This window comes from Sebastes umbrosus, chromosome 12, assembly GCF_015220745.1.
Source record: "Sebastes umbrosus isolate fSebUmb1 chromosome 12, fSebUmb1.pri, whole genome shotgun sequence".
Classification (NCBI taxonomy): domain Eukaryota; kingdom Metazoa; phylum Chordata; class Actinopteri; order Perciformes; family Sebastidae; genus Sebastes; species Sebastes umbrosus.
Genome location: NC_051280.1, coordinates 10184413 through 10207811, shown reverse-complemented (window position 1 = coordinate 10207811; position 23399 = coordinate 10184413). Strand labels below are relative to the sequence as shown.

At 40.4% G+C, this 23399-nt stretch overlaps 1 protein-coding gene and 2 long non-coding RNA genes across 5 annotated transcripts in view; 2 read left to right on the top strand and 1 right to left on the bottom strand.

Moving 5' to 3' along the window:
* The window catches only part of LOC119499294, a 151518-nt gene that overhangs the window by 46121 nt on the left and 81998 nt on the right, over positions 1–23399 (top strand). The gene's annotated exons all lie outside the window — the stretch shown is intronic.
* Positions 1–23399, bottom strand: part of LOC119499293 (netrin-G1-like) — a 76138-nt gene that overhangs the window by 25418 nt on the left and 27321 nt on the right. For all 3 annotated transcript variants that reach the window (XM_037788573.1, XM_037788572.1, XM_037788574.1), the window contains exon 3: positions 14663–15306. In XM_037788573.1, coding sequence (XP_037644501.1) covers positions 14663–15306 — 644 coding nt within the window. The remainder of the gene's footprint in view (positions 1–14662; positions 15307–23399) is intronic.
* LOC119499296 lies at positions 5553–22636 on the top strand. The gene is made up of 4 exons (XR_005209368.1): positions 5553–5563; positions 12497–12505; positions 15535–15538; positions 22564–22636. It is a non-coding gene; the product is annotated as an uncharacterized LOC119499296 (long non-coding RNA).

Genomic DNA, 23399 nt, shown 5'->3' with positions numbered 1-23399 from the left:
AAATTAAAAAAAAAATAAAATTATATTAACGTTAGTCTTACGTAGTTTTTAAATGTTTCTCCATATGTTGTCATGTATGAAAAGACCCAAAATGAACACCATAAGCGAACTACTTGATTACTGTAAGCAAATGATTTAAACAGCGTATGTATAGGAATGATTCTGTCCCAAGCTTTTTGATCCTTATAAGCGGTTGATCACTTTATAATAAATCCGTTTTCTTTAGCATATCATCACCTAAAATTAAGAATCGTTGTGTTTTCGTTACCCTAGAATGAGCCATTTCTATCTACATAGGGAGCGGCTCCTCTTTACAGAGCACACGGGTGAAGTTTCAGTTGGTTGCAATCTGCAACCTCACCGGTAGATGCTGCCAGATCCGACATACTGCACCTTTAAGTTTGGATAAGGTGTTGGAAACAGCATTCAGACCTTTAATGTTTTTTACATTACATTTACAGAAACTACAATATAACAGTCAACTGAATGAATTAAATATTAATGCTGGAGGGGTTTGGACTCATGACCTCAGTATTTCCTAAAATCCCGCGGTCCTGTTGTTGAAAGGTGCTAAACAAATAAACTGGATACTTTCATGTGGGAAAATATGTTAACTGTTATCTGGTTTGTTAAACTGTGTTTACTCTTTTGGAATAAAATGATTCATGTATATTCAAATGAATAATACAGCGGCGCATAATGTGATCTAAAAATAAATATGGAGTTAACACAGTGAAATGTTTATAAAAATAGCCCTAAAGCTAAAAAAGGCACATTTGCTGTAACTTGATTTGAATTTGAAGGTTCATAACAGTGAATTGAAAACAGTATCTATCCAGTTTCATAACTAGCACGAGGCAAAAGCTGAATTGTTCACATCCAGGCTTCCTTTAGAAAACTCAAACACATAGTCGCAAGAATAGGGAAAGAAAAGTCAACAACAATACTTTGAGCAGGAACAAGACAAATCCAGCCAACGTAATGAGTTCGACAGCGTTACTTTACATTGACTGCGCTTACATTTTTGGATGGCATTGAACTCTCTCACAAGGAGAGGAGGGGAGACACAGAGTCACCTCATTACACCAGGCTGTGTCACCGTGAAATTGAAGAGTCCGATTAGGCTTGTTTTCGTCGCTGTGTGCTGTGGCCAATTTTGTCATTCTTCGGGGTGTAATGTAATACATCTCAAGCAAATTGTTTGCGTCCCCCGTCGAAATATAAAGTAGCCACGCCAGGGCTCCCCAAATTGTTGGAGAAATATTAGGAATGGATCACAAGTTAATTCCCCCTGCTTCAATTTTCTGCCGAGGCGAAATGAAATTTGAATTTACGTGGCTTGGGCCACCGCCACTGAAAGCCTGTGATTTGTTTCAATGACAGGGCCTATTATTGAGGTTGTGCATTGATGTAGGCATACAGTATGGTAATGTCTACCCACCTCAGCCCTAGGAGGGCCGCCTCATTCATGTGATGTAAGCCACTGAGACAAGGAGGAAGCCGTGAAGAAATCGGCAATGGGAAGACATATTAATATGGAAATCAGAGGCTGGCTGCATGCTCTGTGTTTGTGTGCGTGTGTGAGAGCACAGAAGCATGCAAGTGGTGCTTACTGCATGTATTCACCTACTCCAGTGTGAAGGGTGAAAGTACAAATCTGTAGTGTTAATACTTTTATGTAATGAGAAAAAAGAAATATGCTTTGATGTTCATCTTAAACGTATGCACACATGTATACACCATTTGAACTCGTGAAGCCACAACAACCTTGTCTGTTCCACTACTAGTCAAGCTTGATCATACAGTAAGTGTAGCAAAAAGGACATGTTGATGATTTTACTATTCATGGCTGCCGGCCCACCAGAGACAGCTTATGTTGATGTACTTTCCCTCCATATATTATTTACAAAGAAAGCCTAAGCCTTAATGAGCACTAATTAAACGCTGGAGACGGCGAGATGACTGGCAGAAAACATCGCAGCATGTGACAGACATCTGGTGGAAGATAAGTGAGCAGGCGTTGGCAGAGCCGGAGAGAGCCTTACGGTGGTAGCGGAGTAACGCTGGGGGTCGTGTGAACCTGCACTTGAACCTGACTTTCAAACTCTGTCAATCAAGCTGGCTACAGCTGTCATGGTTCACAGGGCACGGGCTTGGAGGATTGGAGGCATATGTGTGTGTGTGTGTATACTGTATGTGAGAGGCCGGATAAGAGCCAGAGAGTTTGTGTGTGAGTGTGGTTTGTGTTGTGCTGGTGTGGTTATGTGAAGGGCAAGACTGCGATGTAGCCATTTACAGGAAGATTCCAGTCCAGTGCTAAAAAATGAGTGTCCTGTGTTTGATCGGCTTGGCTCGCTGTTTACTTTGGCTGTGGGCCATATCGATGTATCCTGTGTTCCTAGCCTTCCAGGGTGTACCCCCGCCTTCGCCCAATGTCAGCTGGGATTCGGCTCCAGCCCCCCCGGCGACCCTGAATAGGATAAGCGGTTACGGATAATGAATGAATGAATGTTCCTAGCCTTTCAAGTCTTTCAAGTCTAAGTCTTTCAACTGCTAAATAATGGACAATGTAAGATACCCTCTTCAGTAAATGATTCTGTTGGATCTCTGCTCCTGTTGACAGGGTTGTAGGCGTTATTTAGAAATGCTTAGGTCATGTTAAGGTCAATTTATCCAATGTAACCACATAAGCACCTTTTTATGCCTCTGCACCAGTGACAGCCGTGGCCGGAGGCATTATGTTTTTGAGGTTGTCGTCCGTCCGTACATCCGACTATTCTCTTGCAATATATCTCAGGAACGCCTGGAGGGAATTTCTTCAAATTTGAGACAAATGTCCACCTGGACTCAAGGGTGAACTGATTAAATTTTGATGGTCAAAGGTCACTGTGACCTCACGTCCGTCCCATTCTCTTGAATGCGATATCTCAGGAACACTTTGAGGGAATTTCTTCAAATTTGGTCCAAACGTCCACTTAGACTCGAGGTTGAACTGCTTAGATTGCAGTGGTCAAAGGTCACTGTGACCTCACGTCCGTCCTAGGGCTGACCCGAATGCTTTGAAGCTTCAACAGTTGCCATGGTTATCAACCTTCAAATCAGTATTTGAATGTTGTTGTTTTTTTGTTTTTTTTATAAACAAGTATGTACTAATAATGTATAAATCCCAAAGTAGAATAATCCCACATTAGTCATTATTCATATTCAACATTAATTCTTCTTATTAGTTATTCTCAGACGGATATCACTGTTTGTTATGTTTAGAGGTGAGTGTATTTACAGTAGTGTGGCAGCGATACTGTCCCGAAGCTTCGAATACCTTCAAATATTTCTCACCAAAGCTTCGAAGACCAAAAAATGGCAATGTCACACAAATGTCTAACAGGATAAAATGATGAAGTGATGACATTTTGGACAGACATGGACGTAAACTGCAACTTGACTGGTTGGCGGAGGAATACAACAACGAGGCAGTAATTCTAGGTTCACGTTTTCTTTATGTATTTACCAGTGCAATCACATTTTCTGTGAATCTTAGCTCACTAAATGGTGGCCTCAAAGGAGTGTCAAAGGCCGTAAATCTTGTGGAGAAACATTAAATCCATTTAAAGTTAAATTAGAGAGATTTAATTAAAAAAATATCAAAGCAGCCTTAAAAATCTTGCATGCGCATTTGTAGAATGTAAACTCCTCTGGTCTTTAAAACAGACATTTCCATAAACTATACCTTGTGTCTTAAAGATAGTAACCACGCTGCTCATTAGCTATTTAGAGATCTCTGAAATTTTGAATTTGAGTTACAGTCTGATGTAACTCCAGAGGAATAGATGCCTATCTTTTCGTCACCTATTGAGGTCGATAAAGGTAAAAGATGTCTCAACTGCTACTTAACCATGTAGTATGTATGCTGTTAACTGTCCGGGGATGATTTAAATTGCAAATAATGGTATCAACAATTGAACGTTGGCAATAGGTGATTCAACAGCACACTTTGACACAGTCTTCACACTAGACATGAAATGAAAAAGCATCTGTCGGAGGCAGCAAACATCCTTAAAGGAAGGGAAACAGAAATTGCTTAAAGATGAGGGTGGATCTGGGTTCAAAAACCTTTTTGAATGTGAAAATATTGAAGGAGGAAAAAGTATAAAAACTTGGGCTGGGTTAAAAACTACACACACTGTGCAACTGTGCATGCTCTGCCGTCTTTGCAGAAGTGTACTCTGCAACAGTCAAAAATTATGAAATCATTTGAACCCACTGAGCTAAAAAATCAACGACAAATTCCATCTAGCTACTCAACAACATCCTTTACTCAAACACTCCAGAGGAATTTATTTCCTCCCGCTGCATCCTGTCCTGCCTTATAAATGTACAGAGAGAAAGAGTGAGAGAGACACGCAAACATACTGTAGTAGGGATAGAAGGATTCAAATGTCAGAAGTTTAAATGAATGAGGGAGGGAAATATCCCAGCACATTATACAGTCGATGATATGGTGCAATATCATGACACTTTTTTCTTGAATTTCTATACGCAACTGTTGGAAGGCATACCTTGTTTAGATCTTCTATATGTGGTTCAACTGGGTGCGATGCCCGTCCTGTGAGTGCACTGTGGAGGAGCTACATTTAGATAGACTCCTTTTAAGTGCAAGATACAGTTGAAGTGTGTGATACGGTACTTTTATGAGCTCAAGATTCCCACCGGGAGAGAGGGATACGGAGTTTGTCTATAGCTCGAGGGGAACATTGGGGAGCATATAATAATACTAAAATGTTTCATATCTTATCTAAAACTAATATTCTTTTGTATCTAAATTGCCTTTGAATAACTCTTGTACAGTTTACCTCAGAGGGAAGAATCAGGATATGTTTTGTCTTTGACATTTGCTTTTGTTTAATATTTGTCAGCATAGAAAGTCAGAAGGGAATAAAACATCTCTCTCTTTTTAATTTCTACAAGCCTGCAGTCATGTTAACATTAGATATTCTAACTTCCTGATGTGTTACAGAGCAGCGTTTCACTGGGTATTGAATTGCACAAGACTAGTATCAAAAATGGCATATTTTCCGAAATGAAAAATGATTAAATGTTCTATGATCAATAAGTCTTTGAGAAACATCAACGTGTCTTTGCGTACAGTAATCCTGGAGCTGCACCAACTGTCTTAAACTCAAACTTAGCATATTCATAATAATGTTAACTGGAGATTTATGCATCACAAGTTGCGCTACACAAATTAGTTCTTAAGTAGATATACGTCGTTAGTTAATATATACAAAATACAAAATGTATACAAAATGTATACAAAATGTATACAAAATGTTATGCCAGTAATAGAAGACTAAATGGCCACACTGACCAACTGTAATTGCTGCATGTTTCATACTGTTCAAACTGTATATATATCTTAGCGTATTCTTGTTACATGACTTTGTCGAATACACAATTCTGATTGGTCAATCATGGCGTTCTACTGGCTGTCCGTTGCTATGGAGGCAGTTCTGATGTTGGACCCTTACGGACCGTTTTTGTGTCAAATTATTGATTTCTAAAGTAAGTAGCCGTGTAATAAGCGGGGTAATGTACAGCTAGCGGGTCATTATTGTGAAATAAACCCCTTCAGGGCGATGCAAGACCCTTTCAGAGTATATTTCACATGCTGTACATTATCCCTTACATATCTACCCCTGACACCTCTTCCTAACTGGACGTGATGTGAACGAGCAAACTTCAGATTGTTTCAGTTTTTCCCAATGAAGATGCCCTAACCTGCTCCGTGCGTCAGCGAACAGGCTGTCGCTTGTTTGAAAAAACACTCGCCCTGGCTCTATTATGCACATTACTCTGCACTTAACTGCTTTCCGCACTCTGTTTAGATACTAAACTACATTTCATTGTCTCAGTACCGGCACTCTGTGCATTGACAATAAAGTTTAATCTAATTTAATATAATAACATTGCCTAATTACGCATAATTCCCACTCATTCTAAACTGCATGAACTTGGAAATACATGTCTCTGTATGTGTGTATATATATAGTGACAGCTTTGTATCTTGACATAAGACCTGTGGCCGTGTTAAAAAGTTATTTTATGGTTACTTTGACAATGTTTAGGTAAAAAAAAAGGAAAAGAGAAAGAAACAGTGAGGTAAGTAAAAAAAAGAAAAACGAGAGAAGCGGTTAGGGAAAAATAGAGAATGACATGGGGGGGATGAGAAAAATAGCACATTAGCACTTATGGATTAGCTGCCTCTCATTCCCAGGCCCCGCTGCAGCCCTGCAGATGTGCAGCTCTGACCGCGCAGCCAGCCGGTAGCGGTCACGTCTTAATTAACGAGCAGACATCTGATCAATAAGTGAGGAACGATGGAGAGGGAGACGTGAAAGGTGGGACAGCCTGCACGGTTCAAGGTTTTTGTTTTCCGTTGATGTGGGATAACATTAGAAATCAATAGCACGGCTACCCCCGCCACACACGACTCTCTGCTCAGGAGAGGTGAACAAAATAATCCCCCTACTAGCTTTTCCTCATGTCTTCTTTTACCCACAACTTTTTCTATCATACAAGACCTCTATTGTACAGGAAGATTTGTCACAGTATTTTGAACAATGTGATTCTGAGCCTTGTAAAGCCACTTTTATAAACTTGTGCTCTGCAACAATTCTTCGATTATTAAAGGAGAAATCTACCCTGGTTCTTTTGTGTTACCGTGTGTGGCGTCTCGAGCTTCTAAGGATTTATTTCTGAATGAAATGTTATTTACTTTTATTGGCGTGCCTGCTTTGCTTCAACCTGCCTCGGGCACTTAAGTTTGGGATTTCATTATGTTTTTCTCGCAATGGCTTCCAAGAGCCTGCAGGTAATGAGCCTCAGTCTTTAAAGATTTGTACGCTCAACTTGCACAAATGAACCATGTTGAGGATGCTGTTTTATTTACTTTTGTGTGGATTCATTGTGTTACCAGAGTAATCAGTTCTGAGCATGATATCTATAGTACGACTAGGTATGGTAAGGGTTGAGCTGGATGTAAGGGGTTACCTACAGCATTAGGTTTTATTGCTCAGGGTCGGCTTTCTCCCCGCTGATATTGAAACACTACTAGATGGATGCAACATATGTGATCGCTCACCATATTTCATACTTCTTTCACTGTGAAAGAGAGCGGGGGTGGCAGCGAGTTGAAGGTTTGCAGTGCATGGCTTTGCAAGATGTGTGTTACTGAAAGGGAGAAACGTGGAGGTTCACATACTCTGGTCTCTTGACTGAAATTCCACCACCCTGACCTCCACACCCTTTCTTTCTGCCTGAAGGGCTCACTACTTCCTTTACTGGTACTGACTTGGCATTGGACATAAATCATGAGGTGCAGAATCATCCAGTGTGAGTGTGATTCCTTGCAAACTGGTAGATCTTCTACTGCTGATGTTTTAAGTTGCTGTCTGACGCAACTCCTTTGTATCTGGAAGTATTTAAAGGTGACAACAAACTTATTATTAGGGCTATCAAAGTTAATGTGACCGTAACGCATTAGTGCAAATTTGTTTTAACGCCACTAATATCTTTGATGCATTAATGCAACTTGCAATTTTTAGGTTGTAGCGGGCTCAGTTTTAAAGCTGTGAAGATTTTGGCATCATATGAAACTAGAAAACCTAAGGAATCCATTGGTACCAACCAGGTCATAAAAGATTGTCGCAGAGGTTAAATAACGCTCCAAACTTAAGCTATATTTTGGAAAAAACTTTCATGGCCATTTTCAAAGGAGTCCCTTGACCTCTGACCTCAAGATATGTGAATGAAAATGGGTTCTATGGGTACCCACGAGTCTCCCCTTTACAGACATGCCCACTTTATGATAATAACATGCAGTTTGGGGCAAGTCATAGTCAAGTCAGCACACTGCTGACAGCTATTGTTGCCTGTTGGGCTGCAGTTTATGTTATGATTTGAGCATATTTTTTATGCTAAATGCAGTACCTGTGAAGGTTTCTGGACAATATTTGTAATTTTTTTGTGTTGTTAATCGATTTCCAATAATAAATATATACATACATTTGCATAAAGCAGCATATTTACCCACTCCCATGTTGATAAGACTATTAAATACTTGACAAATCTCCCTTTTAAGGTACATTTCAAACAGATGAAAAATGTGATTAATTTGCGATTAATCGTGATTAACTATAGACAATCATGCGATTAATCACGATTAAATATTTTAATCGATTGACAGCCCTGGTTTAAATATGAAACGTTGTGACCTTGTGTGACAAAATGATCCTCAAGAAAAACAGGGTGTGGGTGAGTTCAATTGTTCTATGATTGATTTTTTTCTAACATTTTCACCAATTTAAATGACTTATTAATTTTTGACTAATTTTTATATTATCTTTTCATATTTGCAAACTTCTTGTGAACTTTACGCAAACAAGGTGAATTCATATTACTTTTGTCATTTCTGAAATTTAAGTGTGAAATGAGGCAAAAGCATTCACAGATCATTGTGGAAATATAATTTGACATTTATTTAGGCATCCATCCATTCAGAGCTGTGACATTCACAAACATATCCGCAGGTCACCTGACACTGCACATATTCAGCGGTATATGAGTGAAAGTTAATCAGCATTTGTGGAGTATTCTAGGAATTCTCGGACAGGATGGTCATTCTGTGATAAGGCTTTCACATTTGGTTGTAGCCAGGAGGCTGCTGAGTCTGGTCGGAACTCTAATCAGTCTCTCCCCACCCGTCTCCAACGCCCTCTTTCAAGTGAGTTACTGATCCACCTCTGGACAGAAATCGTATGTTTATTTTCTTTTCTTTCTCACTGCAAACTTTTGGTGGAAAATTGAATTTGATACCCGGGGGCAGGATGGAAAATTGGGCAAAATAGCTTATTTTCCTCCCATCCAACCTTTTACTCTTTCTAATGAATGGCAAAATAAGATATCTGTGGGAGATGCTATTCTCTGCTTGGTGGCAAGCCCTGCAATGTAGAACTCATCAATTCATGTTTACAGTACGAGTGAGAATATTGGAAGAGTGTGTCTGACTGCATAACTTTTATATCGCTCTGATAGATGAATTGCGAATACCACTTGCCACCATTATGAAAAAGTTGTTGTGGCATGTGATCAAAGTCATCAAACATCATAAAGTGTTGTCAGATGTTTTGCCAGTTATGACAGCTCATGTTCAGTGACTGACTGCTGGTTGCAAAAATCTGAACAAATCAAAGATGATTAAAACGTACTAGAGATGTTTGAAAATGTGTGTTATTTAAAGCGTAAACTACAGCTTGCTCAAAAAGGAAACCTCATAGATTAAGCCATAAATCTACTCATTATTAAACAGGGCAAGGCTAAATTTGGAACCGCGGCCTGGCAATTCAGAATGTCTCCACGTTTCACTGATGTGTCTCCGATGATTACCATTTAATCAGCTGCAAATGCTCTTAATTACAAGATTAGTCTCCTACCAATTAGCCAACGTGCTAATGGTTCTAATCTGCCATTGAAGTCGACTGAATTCTAATTAGGGACTAACTGTTTCAATTCACCGAGGGCCCATCTGATGGGTCATTACCAACCTAGTTATCCTCATATAAACCAACTGCAGCAAGCAACACAGGTCCCATTTGGAGAGCAGCTGTAGAGGCTTTACGACCATCATGTGGGCCATTTCCATGCATCATGAAACGACAATGTTTCCATTCCCTGAAAATCACAGAGGCATTCTGATGACTCACTGATGGATATATTATACGTCGCAACATTGCAGGCTGTGTTAACGACATGCCGGTAAGCAGACGGAATAATTCTACTGAAAATGTAGGTTTTCAAATGGGGGAAAATAGGAAAACCTTTACCAATTTTTAAGTGGAGACAGAGGAATATCTAAATTAAAAAGAGGTGAAATAGAATTGGCTCTCTTTAAAGCTGCACTAATCAATATTTTTTATATTAACAATGGATCAAATTATTGTGTTTGATGTGAAGGGGGATGCTTGTAGTGACAAACCCACTCAAATCAGCCAGCTCTGCAGTCGCACTCAGCTCTACAAACCTTTTTAATATATTTTTGGACTGTTTTTGTTTGTTTTTGGGCCAGCAGACGCATGCTTTTATCATCCTTGTTTCCAGCGATAAATACGAATAAACGCACTGTACACTACCTGCTCTGCACAAAATGGCAAACAGACAAAGTTTGCGACTATCTGCTGAACATAGTGGAGCAATTAGCAGCTGAAAAGTCAGATTTGTCCCTCAGGAGTTGGTGGAGACCCAGTCCGGTCGCACAAAATGGCGTATGAATGACACGATAATGAGCAAGGCATTTAGCTTGCAATAGCTTTTGGCGTGTCATTTGTATGTCATGTAGTCTGTACTGACTGCAATATAAACGCATCCGCATAAATAAGCTACGCTCAGAGCTAGTGAAATAGAATAAAAAGAGAGAAAGGCCGCTTATGGCGAGCAGTTGGGGAGGAGGATGGGTCCAATAAACATACGACTTTTGACCAGGAGACCCGTGTTTTATTTTGTAAGTTACGTTAATGATGTTTGTCACGTGCTTTCCGCACTTATGCTACGTTGTTTCTGTACGTATTCTACTTAGTTTACGTACTTAACTCAAGCCCAACCATGGCGTTTTTCCTAAACCTAACTAAGTGTTTTTTTGGCCTAAACCTAACTGCAGACAAATGACATGCGGAAAGCATAAAATGGGTCTTCATGACAAGTAGAATGTCTGTGTGATGTTGTGCTATTTATACGCATTCCCGTGAGACCGGGTTGAGCAACCAGACCACAGCTAAAACGAGATTGAATATTGGACTTCCATTAATCAGGTGGCCAAATGAATGGACTCCAAATGAATGCTAATATTGATACGTGTCTGGTGGAATAAGCAACTGTTTGCTACCAAGTTTGCCATAAGGACTAAGCTGATAAAATGTCCATGTCCAGCTGCCCCCAAGTGGCCAAAAATCACTGAATGCAGCTTTAATAAAATTAAAGTTATACATCATGTACTATCAATTTGTCATATTTATTTATTTATTATAATATGAACATAACGTCTTACATTACGATGCAAAAAAGAACTTTGTCTCCTCACCCGAGCTATAGAAATAATAAACGCCACACAAAATGTTCCCTTCCTAAAATACAGCTCACGTTTCTTATGGTCATTCATCCAGGAAAACTCAGAAATTAAGGGCATTTCACTTAAAGAGCCCTTAAATCATCATATAATGAGCAATAAAACTTGAAATCGACTTCGTCTCCAGTCTCACCTAAATCACATGAAGTCTTTTCTCCTCAGGGAGGCCAGTAAAACTGCCTGTTTCTATAGCTAATGGTAATGTACCTGAACATAACTGTGCACACGGAGATCTTTGACTTTCGGCTAAATTCTGCCTCACACAAGGCTCTACACTTAAGATGTTTTTCATCAGAAAATAAAAACACTTTTAAATTTCTTTTCTCTCCTGTGTTGTGGCCTCGGTCCCCACTATTGTGTGCAAGTAAATAATAAACTAAATTGAACTGGTTTAATTGGAATAAACAAACACAGTTAATAAACATTTAGTCATACAGTAAATGATTCTGTTTACAGCCTTAGCAGCTGACTTCTGCTTGTATAATGGCATTGAGAAATGTGGATGGTGATATCTGTGGGTGTAATTAAAAAAGTGAATTAATTACGAATAAGAACATTTGTGTAATTATATAGAGATTAGTAACGGTGTAAAAATGTTCGTATTCATCAAAAGTTGTGGTAATCAACAGAAAAGCTCTAGGTAATGTTGTTATTTAATTAAACTGACAACAATGTTTTAAAACTAAAAAATGTAACCAAAGTAAGTTCGGCTCTCCAGAATTTATGTGCTACCTGACCCAATAATCGTAATATCACATTATGGGGTTATGAGATGTCTCCGGAATCTTGATGTGTGTCCGCAATAAAAAATGCAGAGAGACATGCATTAAAACTCTTCTCCTCGCCACGGCTCACAGGAGGAAATCTCAGCCCTCTGTCCTTGTCAAGTTAGGGTTATAATAAGTAATTTAGGAGAGTAGAGTTCAGCGTCTGCTCAGGCGGCTCCTTTTTTTGCCTGATTCAGACTAATTTTAGAAACGGACTTTTGGGCTCGGTTGAATTCACACTGTCTGGGCCACCTGAACACTTTGACTGCTACATGTCTACAAGTGCAAATTGTGCAAGACTTAGGCCTTTGCATTTTGAAGCTTTAATGCGTAATATCATGTATTTATTCACTTAGGAATCCTCCTTATAAAAATGCATTCATAGAGCCAATCCCAATGTCCACACTCATAGACCCGCGGCCTTGGAGGCGCGTTCCCGCAAAGGCCGTGAGGGTTTAAGGGCTGTCCAACTGTCAACTTGAGCCCTTATATGCACACTTTCCGTAAGATCGCATTATTGCAGATTTTGCTTGAGGCAATAACCCACAATTCATAGCTTTGTGATGTTAAGCAGGGTTACCAGGGAAAGCCCAGAGGCGTTTTAAAAAAAAAAAAAAGGTAAACAGAGGACGGCACCTGGGTATTCAGCCTGGTATTATAAATTTACATAGAAACGCTAAATTACCATTAAGCATTTAAGATGGTACATTCATCAACTTTTTTTTTTTAATTTGCTTAATGATATATTTTGACAAATACAAATAAATTGATTATTTGATGATTACCTCTTGTCTAGTAAGGCAGGAGCCTGGCAGACGTTCAAATCAGGCAGTAAAAAACGTAAAATAAAAACCCACAATTGTACATAACATGCAAAGTGCTGTCACATTCGTATTAATACCATTTTGAGTCCTTGCAGCCTCTCACACTCAGGCATTTACTAGGTGACGTCAGTAAGTCCCTGAGGGTTTAGGGCGTAAAGGGATGGTTCGGGTGTTTTGAACTGGGGTTGTATAAGATATTTATCCATAGTAGGTGTATTATTTACAGTAGATGACGGTCAGCATGCCCCCAGCTTGGAGAAACAGACAGGAGTACCGACACAAGAGCAAAGCAACACAGTGCTGTAAACGGGGACAACAGAAAAACATATTTTAGCCACCTAGAACAAAGGCTCACCTTAAAAAATCAATATCCGTTAAAGTGTACGCTATATTAGAATATTTTCGCATCTTTATCTTGCCGTCAGACAGCCCTTTCCTTCTCCCTTCTGATGGGGAACTGAACTGAAAGTGAAACTTATCAATGCTCTCTCTAAAGCCAGCAGGCTCAGATGACAAAAACAGTATTTCACTTTCAGTTCAGTTCAACGTTGGAAATATTATAAATATAGTGTACACTTAAACAGATATAAAACATTTTTAGGTGAGCCTTTTTTTTAGGTGGTTAAAATATATTTTTCTGCCGTCCCCGTTCACAGCACTGTATTTCTTTGCTCCAGTGCCTGTGCTCCTGTCCGTTTATCGATGCTGGGGGCATGCCGAGTAATACACCTACTATGGATAAATACCTCATACAATCCCACTTCAAAACACCCAAACTATCCCTTTAAGGCATTAGGGGGGATATTGGGATTGACTTGCATTCATGTTTAGACTGTGGTAGTTAACCATTCTGGTCAGTTGATGGTGCTTTCCAAAATCATAATTAGAAACATATCTGATGTCCCTTTGTGGAAATGAGATATGTTGGATTTTGTTATGCCAAAACTGGACCACCCGAACAACACCAACAAGAGGCAACTTCTACACAGAAAAACCAGGTTGGTCTACACCGGGGGTGGTGCCATGTACCACGGAGAAGCCACAGTCTGTAGGTTGTCATTCCAGCTGATCGCCTCAGCAGGTGATCTCACTGATGAGCTCTCTAAAAGTAGTGCTAATCAGTGTGTGGTGTTATGGTTTGAAATGAACCTGCAAACTGTTGGAACTCAATAGCACATGGTCGGCCACTACGGTTAGGCAATATGTAAAATTTTTCCAACTGGCCATCGTCAGCCCAATAACCGCCGATTGCCGATGTATTCGCACAGATGTCTGTGTGTGTGTGTGTAGGCGGCATGAGCCAATCGCAAATAGCCGATATATTCGTCTATCGCCCAACCCTATTGGCCACCCCAGGTAATACTGATGTTCTGTGAAAATTATAAAGATATCATTTCTACCAATCCATCCACAACATCCATCATTATTGATCTGTCTTCATCCACTGCTGAGGACTACAGGAATTTGAGGAGTATTGATATCATCACAGAACTCCTACTGTTTGAAAAAATAACTCCCCCGACAAAGGTCAGTTTTAGTTAACAGAAAATTGGAGGCTCTTTTTGTGAAAGACCTCCACTTCGGTGTTTAGGTTTTGTTGACAGCTGTGCAAAGAGGTGCAGCAATGCACCAATAAAGGCAGTGAAGAAAAAAGACTGCAAACAAGTAAACGTGGATGTAACATGCACGATTTAAAATATTGACAAATCAGCTCTGTAAATGATTTATGAGGAAGGATTTGAACTCAACATGTTTGTTTAGACCTTAAGGATACACACAGTGTTTTTTGGCGAAAAACATTGCATGTAAACATAACTTAGGGTTATAAATTAATAAAAAGACAATTTACAAACTGAAGCTGCTTTAAAAGACCAGTAAGAATTATAAAAGAGTCTTACCTGCCCTGCACCTTGATGTCAGAGATGGCGTAGAAGTATCTGGACAGGTTATTCTCATCCACCATGGTGGCTCCAGTGGCTGGCTTCAGCAGCTTAATCCTCAGATCAGTGATGGTGAAGAAGTCCCTCAGGTTCTTGGTGGTATCCAGCTGGCCGTACAGCGAGGCCATGTTGTGTAGCCGAGGCCCGGCAAAGAAGGCAAAGCGGTCCTTTATCTCAAAACGTACCGTCTTGTCGTTCTTCCACACGTAGCCTCGGGAGTAGTCCTCAGTGCAGATGATATCCAGCAGGGTGCGCTGGGTGAGGTCGTTGACTGTCTTGGGTTCCATGGTGAAGGCGTCCAGGCAGTCGGTGGCATAGAACTGGTACGGGGTCCAGGTCCGGCCATAGTCGAGCGACTTTTCCAGGACCATCTGCTCCGGTCGGCCTGACTCAAAGGTCAGCACGATGTCGTCGGTCAGCTCGATGGTTTTGTTCCACGACAGCGTGATGTTCACCTGGAGGGGCTTTGGGTATTTCTTCCATGAGGTGGACTGCCAAAACGTCGTAGGGTTGCGACCCTCAAAGTCAAACATCAACTCTGGAGGATGAGCCAGCTCCTCAGTGGTGGCGTCACATTCATTGTTGCACATATAAGGATTCTCCTGTGATAGAATGAGATAGATACACGCACATGTAAGTGTGCATTGCAATCAGGGTATGAAAATGCGTATGGTTCAACTCTTGAGATATTGTATAGTATAGAGTGAGTTGTTACAAAATGCAGTATTTTCAAAGTGCAATGCCCAAGATAAAAAAAATGAAGTAGTTTAAATTTGGGGTTGAATTCAGGGACACTAGCCTATACAATATGAAGAGGAATGTGGACCCAGTGAGGTAGTACATTATTCTAAAAGTATATGTCTTCACAACATTGCAATGCATTACTTGTTGAACTCTGGGGGTGTGATTCAGTGCAGCTTATTTCATATAAAAAGGCATCAATAACCAAACATGTAACACGTTATTGTATGTAATGTTGTAGGCATCATATAAAACTAGAAAACCTAAAGAATCCTTTGGTAACAACCAATATCATACTAGCTTGTCGTGAAAGAAGGCTAAATAATGTTCCGAACTTGCGCTAAATTTTGGCGAGGAAAAACTGGCATGGCCATTTACAAAGGGGTTCTATGACCTCTGACCTCAAGATATGTTAATGAAAATGGGTTCTATTGGTACCCACGAGTCTCCCCTTTACAGACATGCCCACTTTATGATAATCACATGCAGTTTGGGGCAAGTCATAGTCAAATTCAGCACACTGACACACTGACAGCTGTTGTTGCCTGTTGGGCTGCAGTTTGCCATGTTATGATTTGAGCATATTTTTTTATAGTAAATTTACACAAAAACACATTTTGCATATATATATATATATATATATATATGTGCATATACAGCATACATGCAAAATCATGGCAGTATCTGTAACGATTCAAGAAATACACAAAAGCCAGACCCCTTGACAATACAACAAAACAAAACATTACACCTAGAGTAATTATACCAGAGCCAGGTCATAAAATTAATCTTTCTCAATTTGCTGACAAGTGGTATAGGGCATGATTTAATTGCTTTCTGTGTTAGACTGCTTGACTTCCCTTTTGAGACCTTTGGATTGTATCAGAAAGTAGCTCTCCCTGCTAGTTTAGGAGTAGATAACTCTACAGCAAACTAACGAGTTTGATTAATGGTGGTGAAAAGATTAGAAATCAAAGCCCACGCTGAAAATATCTGAAATTATAGCCAGTTTACCGTTGTGCAGGAATGGTTTTACACAATAAAAATGATTAATGATGAAGAAAAATAGGGATAAACTGCTCTCAAATATTTAGTTTTGCATAAACTATTCAGAGGAAAAGTAGAATCCTAGATCACTTGTTATTTTAAAGCAGCCCGCGTTAATAATAGTCTCACCCTCATGATTACAAAACCTAAAGCCTCTCCCAGGTCGGCTGTTGGTCCACTTCGCCGTGAAAGGTCATTTGCTTTTCCAGTGCCTCGTTGGCTCGTCATCTTATCGTGATTCCACCACCGTACTCAACAGCACTTCCATCACATTCAAGCCAACGTGTATTTTATAATCTGTGCAAGCAATGCCGGCCCTAGAGCTGCAGGAGACGGTGACCCTCTCATTACGATGACACCGTGGATCCCATTTTCTCGTTCAGCGCCATTCCCTGCCTACAACCGCCACCCAAATTGCCAGTGTAATTGATATTCCTGTGCGGTGTTTCAGCTGAGATGGGAATGGAATCCCGATGAGTGTTTCTTATGAAACACGCAAAGGGACATGCATTTTTCATGGGCCTGTGTCTGCTCTATAGACATGCAGCGAGTCTGGGTGTTAGTGTGAGCGTGTTAGCGGGGAGAAAGAGGAGCTCTTGATGCGTTCGTGTTTGTTTGTGAGACGGATAGAGGGGCTCTGAATGTGTTTGCTTGTGTGTGCACATGCAGCATGTATCCCTGTGTGTGTGTGTGTGTGTGTGTGTGAGTGAATGGCAAAGAGAGAGAGAGCTGAAACAGAGCCAGAGAGCACACAAGACACACTCCAATTGACATTCCTCTCACCTCTGCTCCAGGAACAATGAGGTTAAGTGCAGATGAGATTCAGATCAACTGTAAAGCGGTTCGATAATCAGCAATCATCTGACACTCTACACGCAAAATTATCTAAAGGTGAGAACAGTGCTATCTGCAGCATTACTCGCTTATCTCTCCGGCATTGCAGTGCGTTCAGCGGAGACTGCCACTTTGTCGGGTGAAGATCACTGGCAGGAATACTGATAAGCACACGCCATTATATTTTATCTACAAAGACCAATGGCTGCTTTTTTGTCTTTGAGTAAAAAACCCTGAATTCCTCTCGCACCAAACAGAAAAATGTATTTGATGCTTTATCATCTTCACAGTACGATGTGTGTATGACTTCCCTGTTTTTAAGATACAGATCTTCTCAGTTTCATTATATTATTTCCTGCGGGACTTTGATATGCTATCAGCTCCTCAGCTACAGTAGAAGTGATAACTATGGGGCGAGGTAGAACAAGACTGAGGGATTGTGGGTCACTTGGCCTGCTCCTCCGACTCAAAGGAGCGTTGCATGATCCAATTAGGAGGGTAATAAGGGTTATGCTGGTAAGACAGAGAGTGAGAGCATAAGAGAGAGTGGAAGGGAGAGAGAGTACACCTTTTTGCGTTTTTTTTTTTGTTTTTTTTGAAGGAAGATCTCATTAGCTAAAAGTATTCTCCACTCACGCCCATGTACACCTACGCACACAAAGCCGACGAAGCTTGAAAGGCCACGCTGAAAGCAGAAACGCAGAGAAAAGGGAGCTCTGAAAGAGAGAGTTGAGGGGGTAATAGGGAGGACGTTGACAATAAATTGTACTAGTGTCAACTGTTTGCCAATGATGTGTGCTGAGGCTCGTTATATTCCCCGCTTGTGCTTGAACAGCCTTGGAGGTCCGCTCGGAGCTCAGACCTCGACGCTACATGGAGAGCGAAGAAGGGAGAGAGAGACGCAGACGGTGTAAGAGAGAGTGATTTCCCTGTTGTCGTTCAAGAGCATGAATTTTCACTTATATTTGTTTCATTTGTTGTTACGGTTAGGTTCGGGGCAGCAGCGGGGTGGCCGCCTTTGCATCTTCCTGAAATGGGAGCCTTATTCACAGACGATATAAAGCACTCAGACCGCGGCGTCCGTGGCTAATGAGAAAAACAATTTCCCGACTGAAGAGTGAGAAGCAGAGTAAATAGAAGTTTTTAAAAAGAGAGAAATTTGCTTCATCACGCCAGCAGAAGACGTGTTCGGAGACCAGTGGAAAGCAAGTCATAAATTCAATCCATAATCATTCTCTCGTTGCCTGCCTCGACTTCAGGCCTTCAGGGAAGTGATCATTCTACCCGTTCACATGTGGGAGCTGGCTGGGGACAAACCTTTCATAAAAGCCCCTTCCGTCATTAATAACACTCAGTAATGTGAACGCACTTTCCCAATCTAACATTAAGTGGCATGCACAGTATTTACTCTCTCCCAGTAAAGCCCACCATACTGGAATGCTTTCCAGGTGAAGGTTGGCCGACAGAGACTCAGACAAAGGTGAGGTTCTTTCATCAGATTTCCTGTGGTGTTTATTTAACAACAAAAACAGTGCCTTATGAAGATCAATACCTTCTGTGGTCATTTAAGACCCAGGGCTTCAGTACTGTGCCGCGGGGCAGCTATTGGAAAACAATAAGCCCTCTCAGCTTGATCCTTTACCTGTGATCATGGCTGTGGGAGAGGGAAATAGTCTGCAGAGAATTACAAAGAAACAAGAGTTTTGTACCAAAATGAGATATCGACCGATTGAAAAATGTGACTCACCCTTACAAAAGAATTGCTGCCATGAAAGTATAATTTAGCATGGATTAGTATTGAAGTTATAGGCTTTTACCAATGTGTAATATGTTGATGATGTAATTACATTATTGAGAAATACATTTATTTGTATTTTTTGAAATATTGTAAATCTGTGTGAAATGAAAGCAGCTTGCTGATATGCACACATTAATTTTATTATAATTAAAAAATACAGAATTACTTCACTCATCTAACTGTATAATAATAATAATATATGTATGGCTTATGATGCCATGCTACTTTTATTCAGTTATTATGTTATGATATACAGTATATGCGTATTATATGAATCATATAAAATATGCTGCATATCAAATGGGCACTCCACGAATTTTATGCATAAAGACTTGTTTACTTGTTATGAGGAGTCCCACTCGGGGGGGCTTTCTAAAGTCTAAGAAAATAACCCTGGTGATGTCATGCTGATGTCATCAGGGTTATCGCAACAAGGGCAATAACCGCAATAATGCAGTACCGCGCTACTGACAATCCAACCGCAGGGGATTGCAAGCAACCGCCGCAACCGCTACTGTACACGTTTCTTTCTTTTTTTAATTCATTGCAATGGGAGCGCCGCATATTTACACTATGCTACAAATGGCAGCAGCGTGCAGATGAGCTGAGCATCTATTCTGCTCTGAGCGCTGCACGTTTGGTGTTTGTATCTGATCGTCGAGAGTTGAAAAATGTTCAACTTTGGGTAAAACGCTGCGCTCGTCACTGTCACTCTTTTACCCAGCTGTCCAATTACAATGGAGGAGGGGCGGGACAAATACCACAGAGCCCAACCGTCACATCCTACATGTACAAGTGCTGAATAACAACAACAACAACAACAATAGAGGAGAAATGAAAACACATATACAGTCCTCTCTCCCTACGTGCTTCAGCCCTCCCTTCATCCAGAGCAAGTTCTCCTCCTTGTGCTGATATTTTTTTATTTCTGCAGATATTCCTTATCATAGCAACCAGATGCAAGCAAAGCGTCTAAGCTGAAAATAAAAAACGCTGCGCCTCATTGCTCTTCTGTATTCTGTATTTAACAATAAACAAGTATTTAATCATCTTTTGTCATTTAAAAAGCAACAATATACCTAATAATGGCCTAACAATAAAGCTTATTTATATGGCACTAAAATGTGGATAAATCAAGTAATTTGCAAAACAAAAAGGCAATAATACTGCATATCACGCTGTTGAGTCAGTCATTATCACCGCAGAGGAAATTAGTTACTCTTCTCAACCTGAGCTACAAAATGTATAACAGAGAGTTACAAACTGGGATCGTGAAGAAATTATCTTTCACTGTATTTCATGTGTCGCCTCTAGAGCTGTCGCAATAATCGCTATGTTCACGTTTTTTTCTTTTTTTAATTCTTTGCAATAGGAGCGCTGTGTATTTACACTATGCTACACTATTTAAAAAGCAACAATATACCTTATAATAGCCTAACAATAAATCTTATATGAAGTTGCAATAATACCGCATATCCCGCTGTTGAGCCAATCATTATCACCGCAGGGGAAATTCCTTCACCACGTCAGCCCTAGTCGCCTCTCTAATGACCTTTTATTCAACAAGATGTTTTTATGTTACATATTTAACTTACATTGTAGGTTCGTAAGTTAAAAGGATCCCCCATTAGGTCATATCATAGAAGTCAGATTAACCCACACCTAATGACATTACATACAGTGCTGCAAGGGCTTCTAATGGCCTGTCTCTTCTTGCTGACATCTCTATTGCCACCATGGCTGCTGTGTAACGGAGAGCACAGCTGGGTTCTATCAGCGCTATATGATCTGTCCGGGGGCAGTGGCTTAGTGCAGGAGGCCTGAGCAGCAAGTCTGCGGCTGGTCGCAGCTAATGATGTCCCGATCTCTGCAGCCTATGAGGTCAATCCAATATCAGGGTGTCACGCAGCAGGAGAGCAAGAGAACAAGGAAGAGAGACAGAGGCTGGAGCTGGGAAATGTGCATCCAAATGTCATTCAGTGGAATATAAAGCATTCAGGACACTCAGGCCTTCAGATTGTCATGAAGGCTCAGTGGATGTTTAGATGTAATTTCATGGTTGTGTTCGATAGTTTAAGGTTTCTATTATAGGAATCAATGAACCGTGACAGAACAAACAACACAGAATCTATTTGTTGCACACCGATTATATCAATAAAATCTTAACTACTCCATACAAACACTAGCATGCACACGCGTGCACACGACAACGCGATGCGAGGCAGATGTTTAAATGAGTGACATATGGCCTGTGAGATTGACAAAGCGTAACCTCTCGATGTGCCTTTTGACACAAGATGTGGCTCGCCAGATAAATCCTCTGGCCACCGACGGCTCCAGCTGAAGGATGGGCGCAGGCAATCCAACCAATCAGTTTAGTTGACAGATTTCTGGACTTGAAGCTCAGATAGCAGATTGAACTCACCGCAGTTTTCTACTTGAGCCATCTCCTCTAGGGCAAGCTTGTTATTTCAGCATTGTGACATTTTAAAGTTTGATATGTGCTCACTTCTTTGTTTCTCTGTAAATCACACTGGGCCACACATTTTTTTTGCTTAGTGAACGCTTTTTAAAATTAATTTGGCTTGACTGATGCACCCTTTTTCAGGAAAAAAAAAAAAGAAATATTGTGCTATCAGCAACCAAACAGTCCTGGGGGAAATTTATTTTGGGTGTACACAGAGGCCCACAGCATGTAAAGAGTTCATTCAGTACATAAACTGATAAGCAGTTTAGTCAGAAGCCACAACACTGGAAGGGTATAATAATGAAAATTATACAGCACAGTTTGTCAGCAAGTAATGGGTCAATCAGATAATGACTCATTCAATTTTGATTAGTTCTTTATTCGTCAGAGTTTCCACCAACCCTCCTGCCTATATAAAAACAGCACATACACAGACTGCACTCCTGCATTGAGACTGTAGATGCATGCATACATTCAGTAGAAACTGTATAGAAGGATGAGATGTTTGTTTCAGATTAGAATTAATGTCATTGCCCTTCCAATGCAGAGGTGTTTGTTAGGAATCTGAAGTTGATGATGATAATGAAGATGATCGACTGTACATCCATCCTCTCTCACTCTATCCTCTGTTATTCTTACCATACACAACTCCGTAACCTTGCATAAATTGCATTTTCTTACCAACGTAATGCTCTTATAATACGTTTTTATATTACGACACATTACTTTATTGCACTAGATACAATTCTAGAAACTTTTTAAAATGACAAGTATGATTTTAATTATTAAAGATCATAGTCTTTGAGGGATAATCCCATTTTAGAATGACTTTGGTACGATCATTTTGACACGCTATTCTCACCAGAGCCATTGCTTAGTGGTCACACGATCAGAAATGTTGAACACAAGCCCAATGTGAAAGCCCTGAAATGTTGATCACAATCCCTTAAAGGAACAGTTTGTAGCGTTTAGGGGGATCTGTTGGCAGAAATGGAATATAATATTAATAAGTATGGTTTCTTTAGTGTACAATTACTTGAAAATATGGAGCAGGTCCTCTTCACGGAGCCGCCCGTCATGTTTCTACAGTAGCCCAGAATGGACAAACCAAACACTGGCTCTAGATAGGGACATTGGCGTTTTCACGTCGGCCACCGTAGTTCTCCAAGAGAAGTTTCAGTTGGTTGCAATCTGCAACCTCACCGCTAGATGCCACCAAATCCTACACACTGCACCTTTAAGGCACAGGAACTCAAGGGATTTCACAGGTCAAAATTGAAATCAGGAATTTGGTCTGTTAACTGTTAAATTTTAATTTACAACGGACAGTGTGGGTAGTTATTTTACCATTCACCTCCACTCTCTCTTTCAAATAAGTTTGTGTGGGTTTGTTCAAAGCCTACAGTACATCATCATCTGACTCCTTGGTCCGTTGATTTTGTTGTAGCATTATCACCATATTCCCCAATCTCAGCAATTAACTTAGTGAGTACAGTGTTACCAACAGTGATGATGGCCAAAATAAGAAAAAACTGTAATAAACGAGAATTTCCCTTTAAACTTGAAGCTTTACCTACCTTTATACATATACACGATTTGTGGTAAATCTACAATGTGAAACCTACAGTAATATTACATCAATGAGTCTGTGACCTGTGTGTACTTTACAAGTTTGTGCTGAGTAACTTCCTCGCTACAGATCCTCTCTGGCTGCGTGAGAGAACTCTCTCCCACTGGACCCGAGGTGTTGCTGGATTAATCAGCCCATCATCCTGCTCGGCCTTACACCTCCTAACCTGCCGCATGAC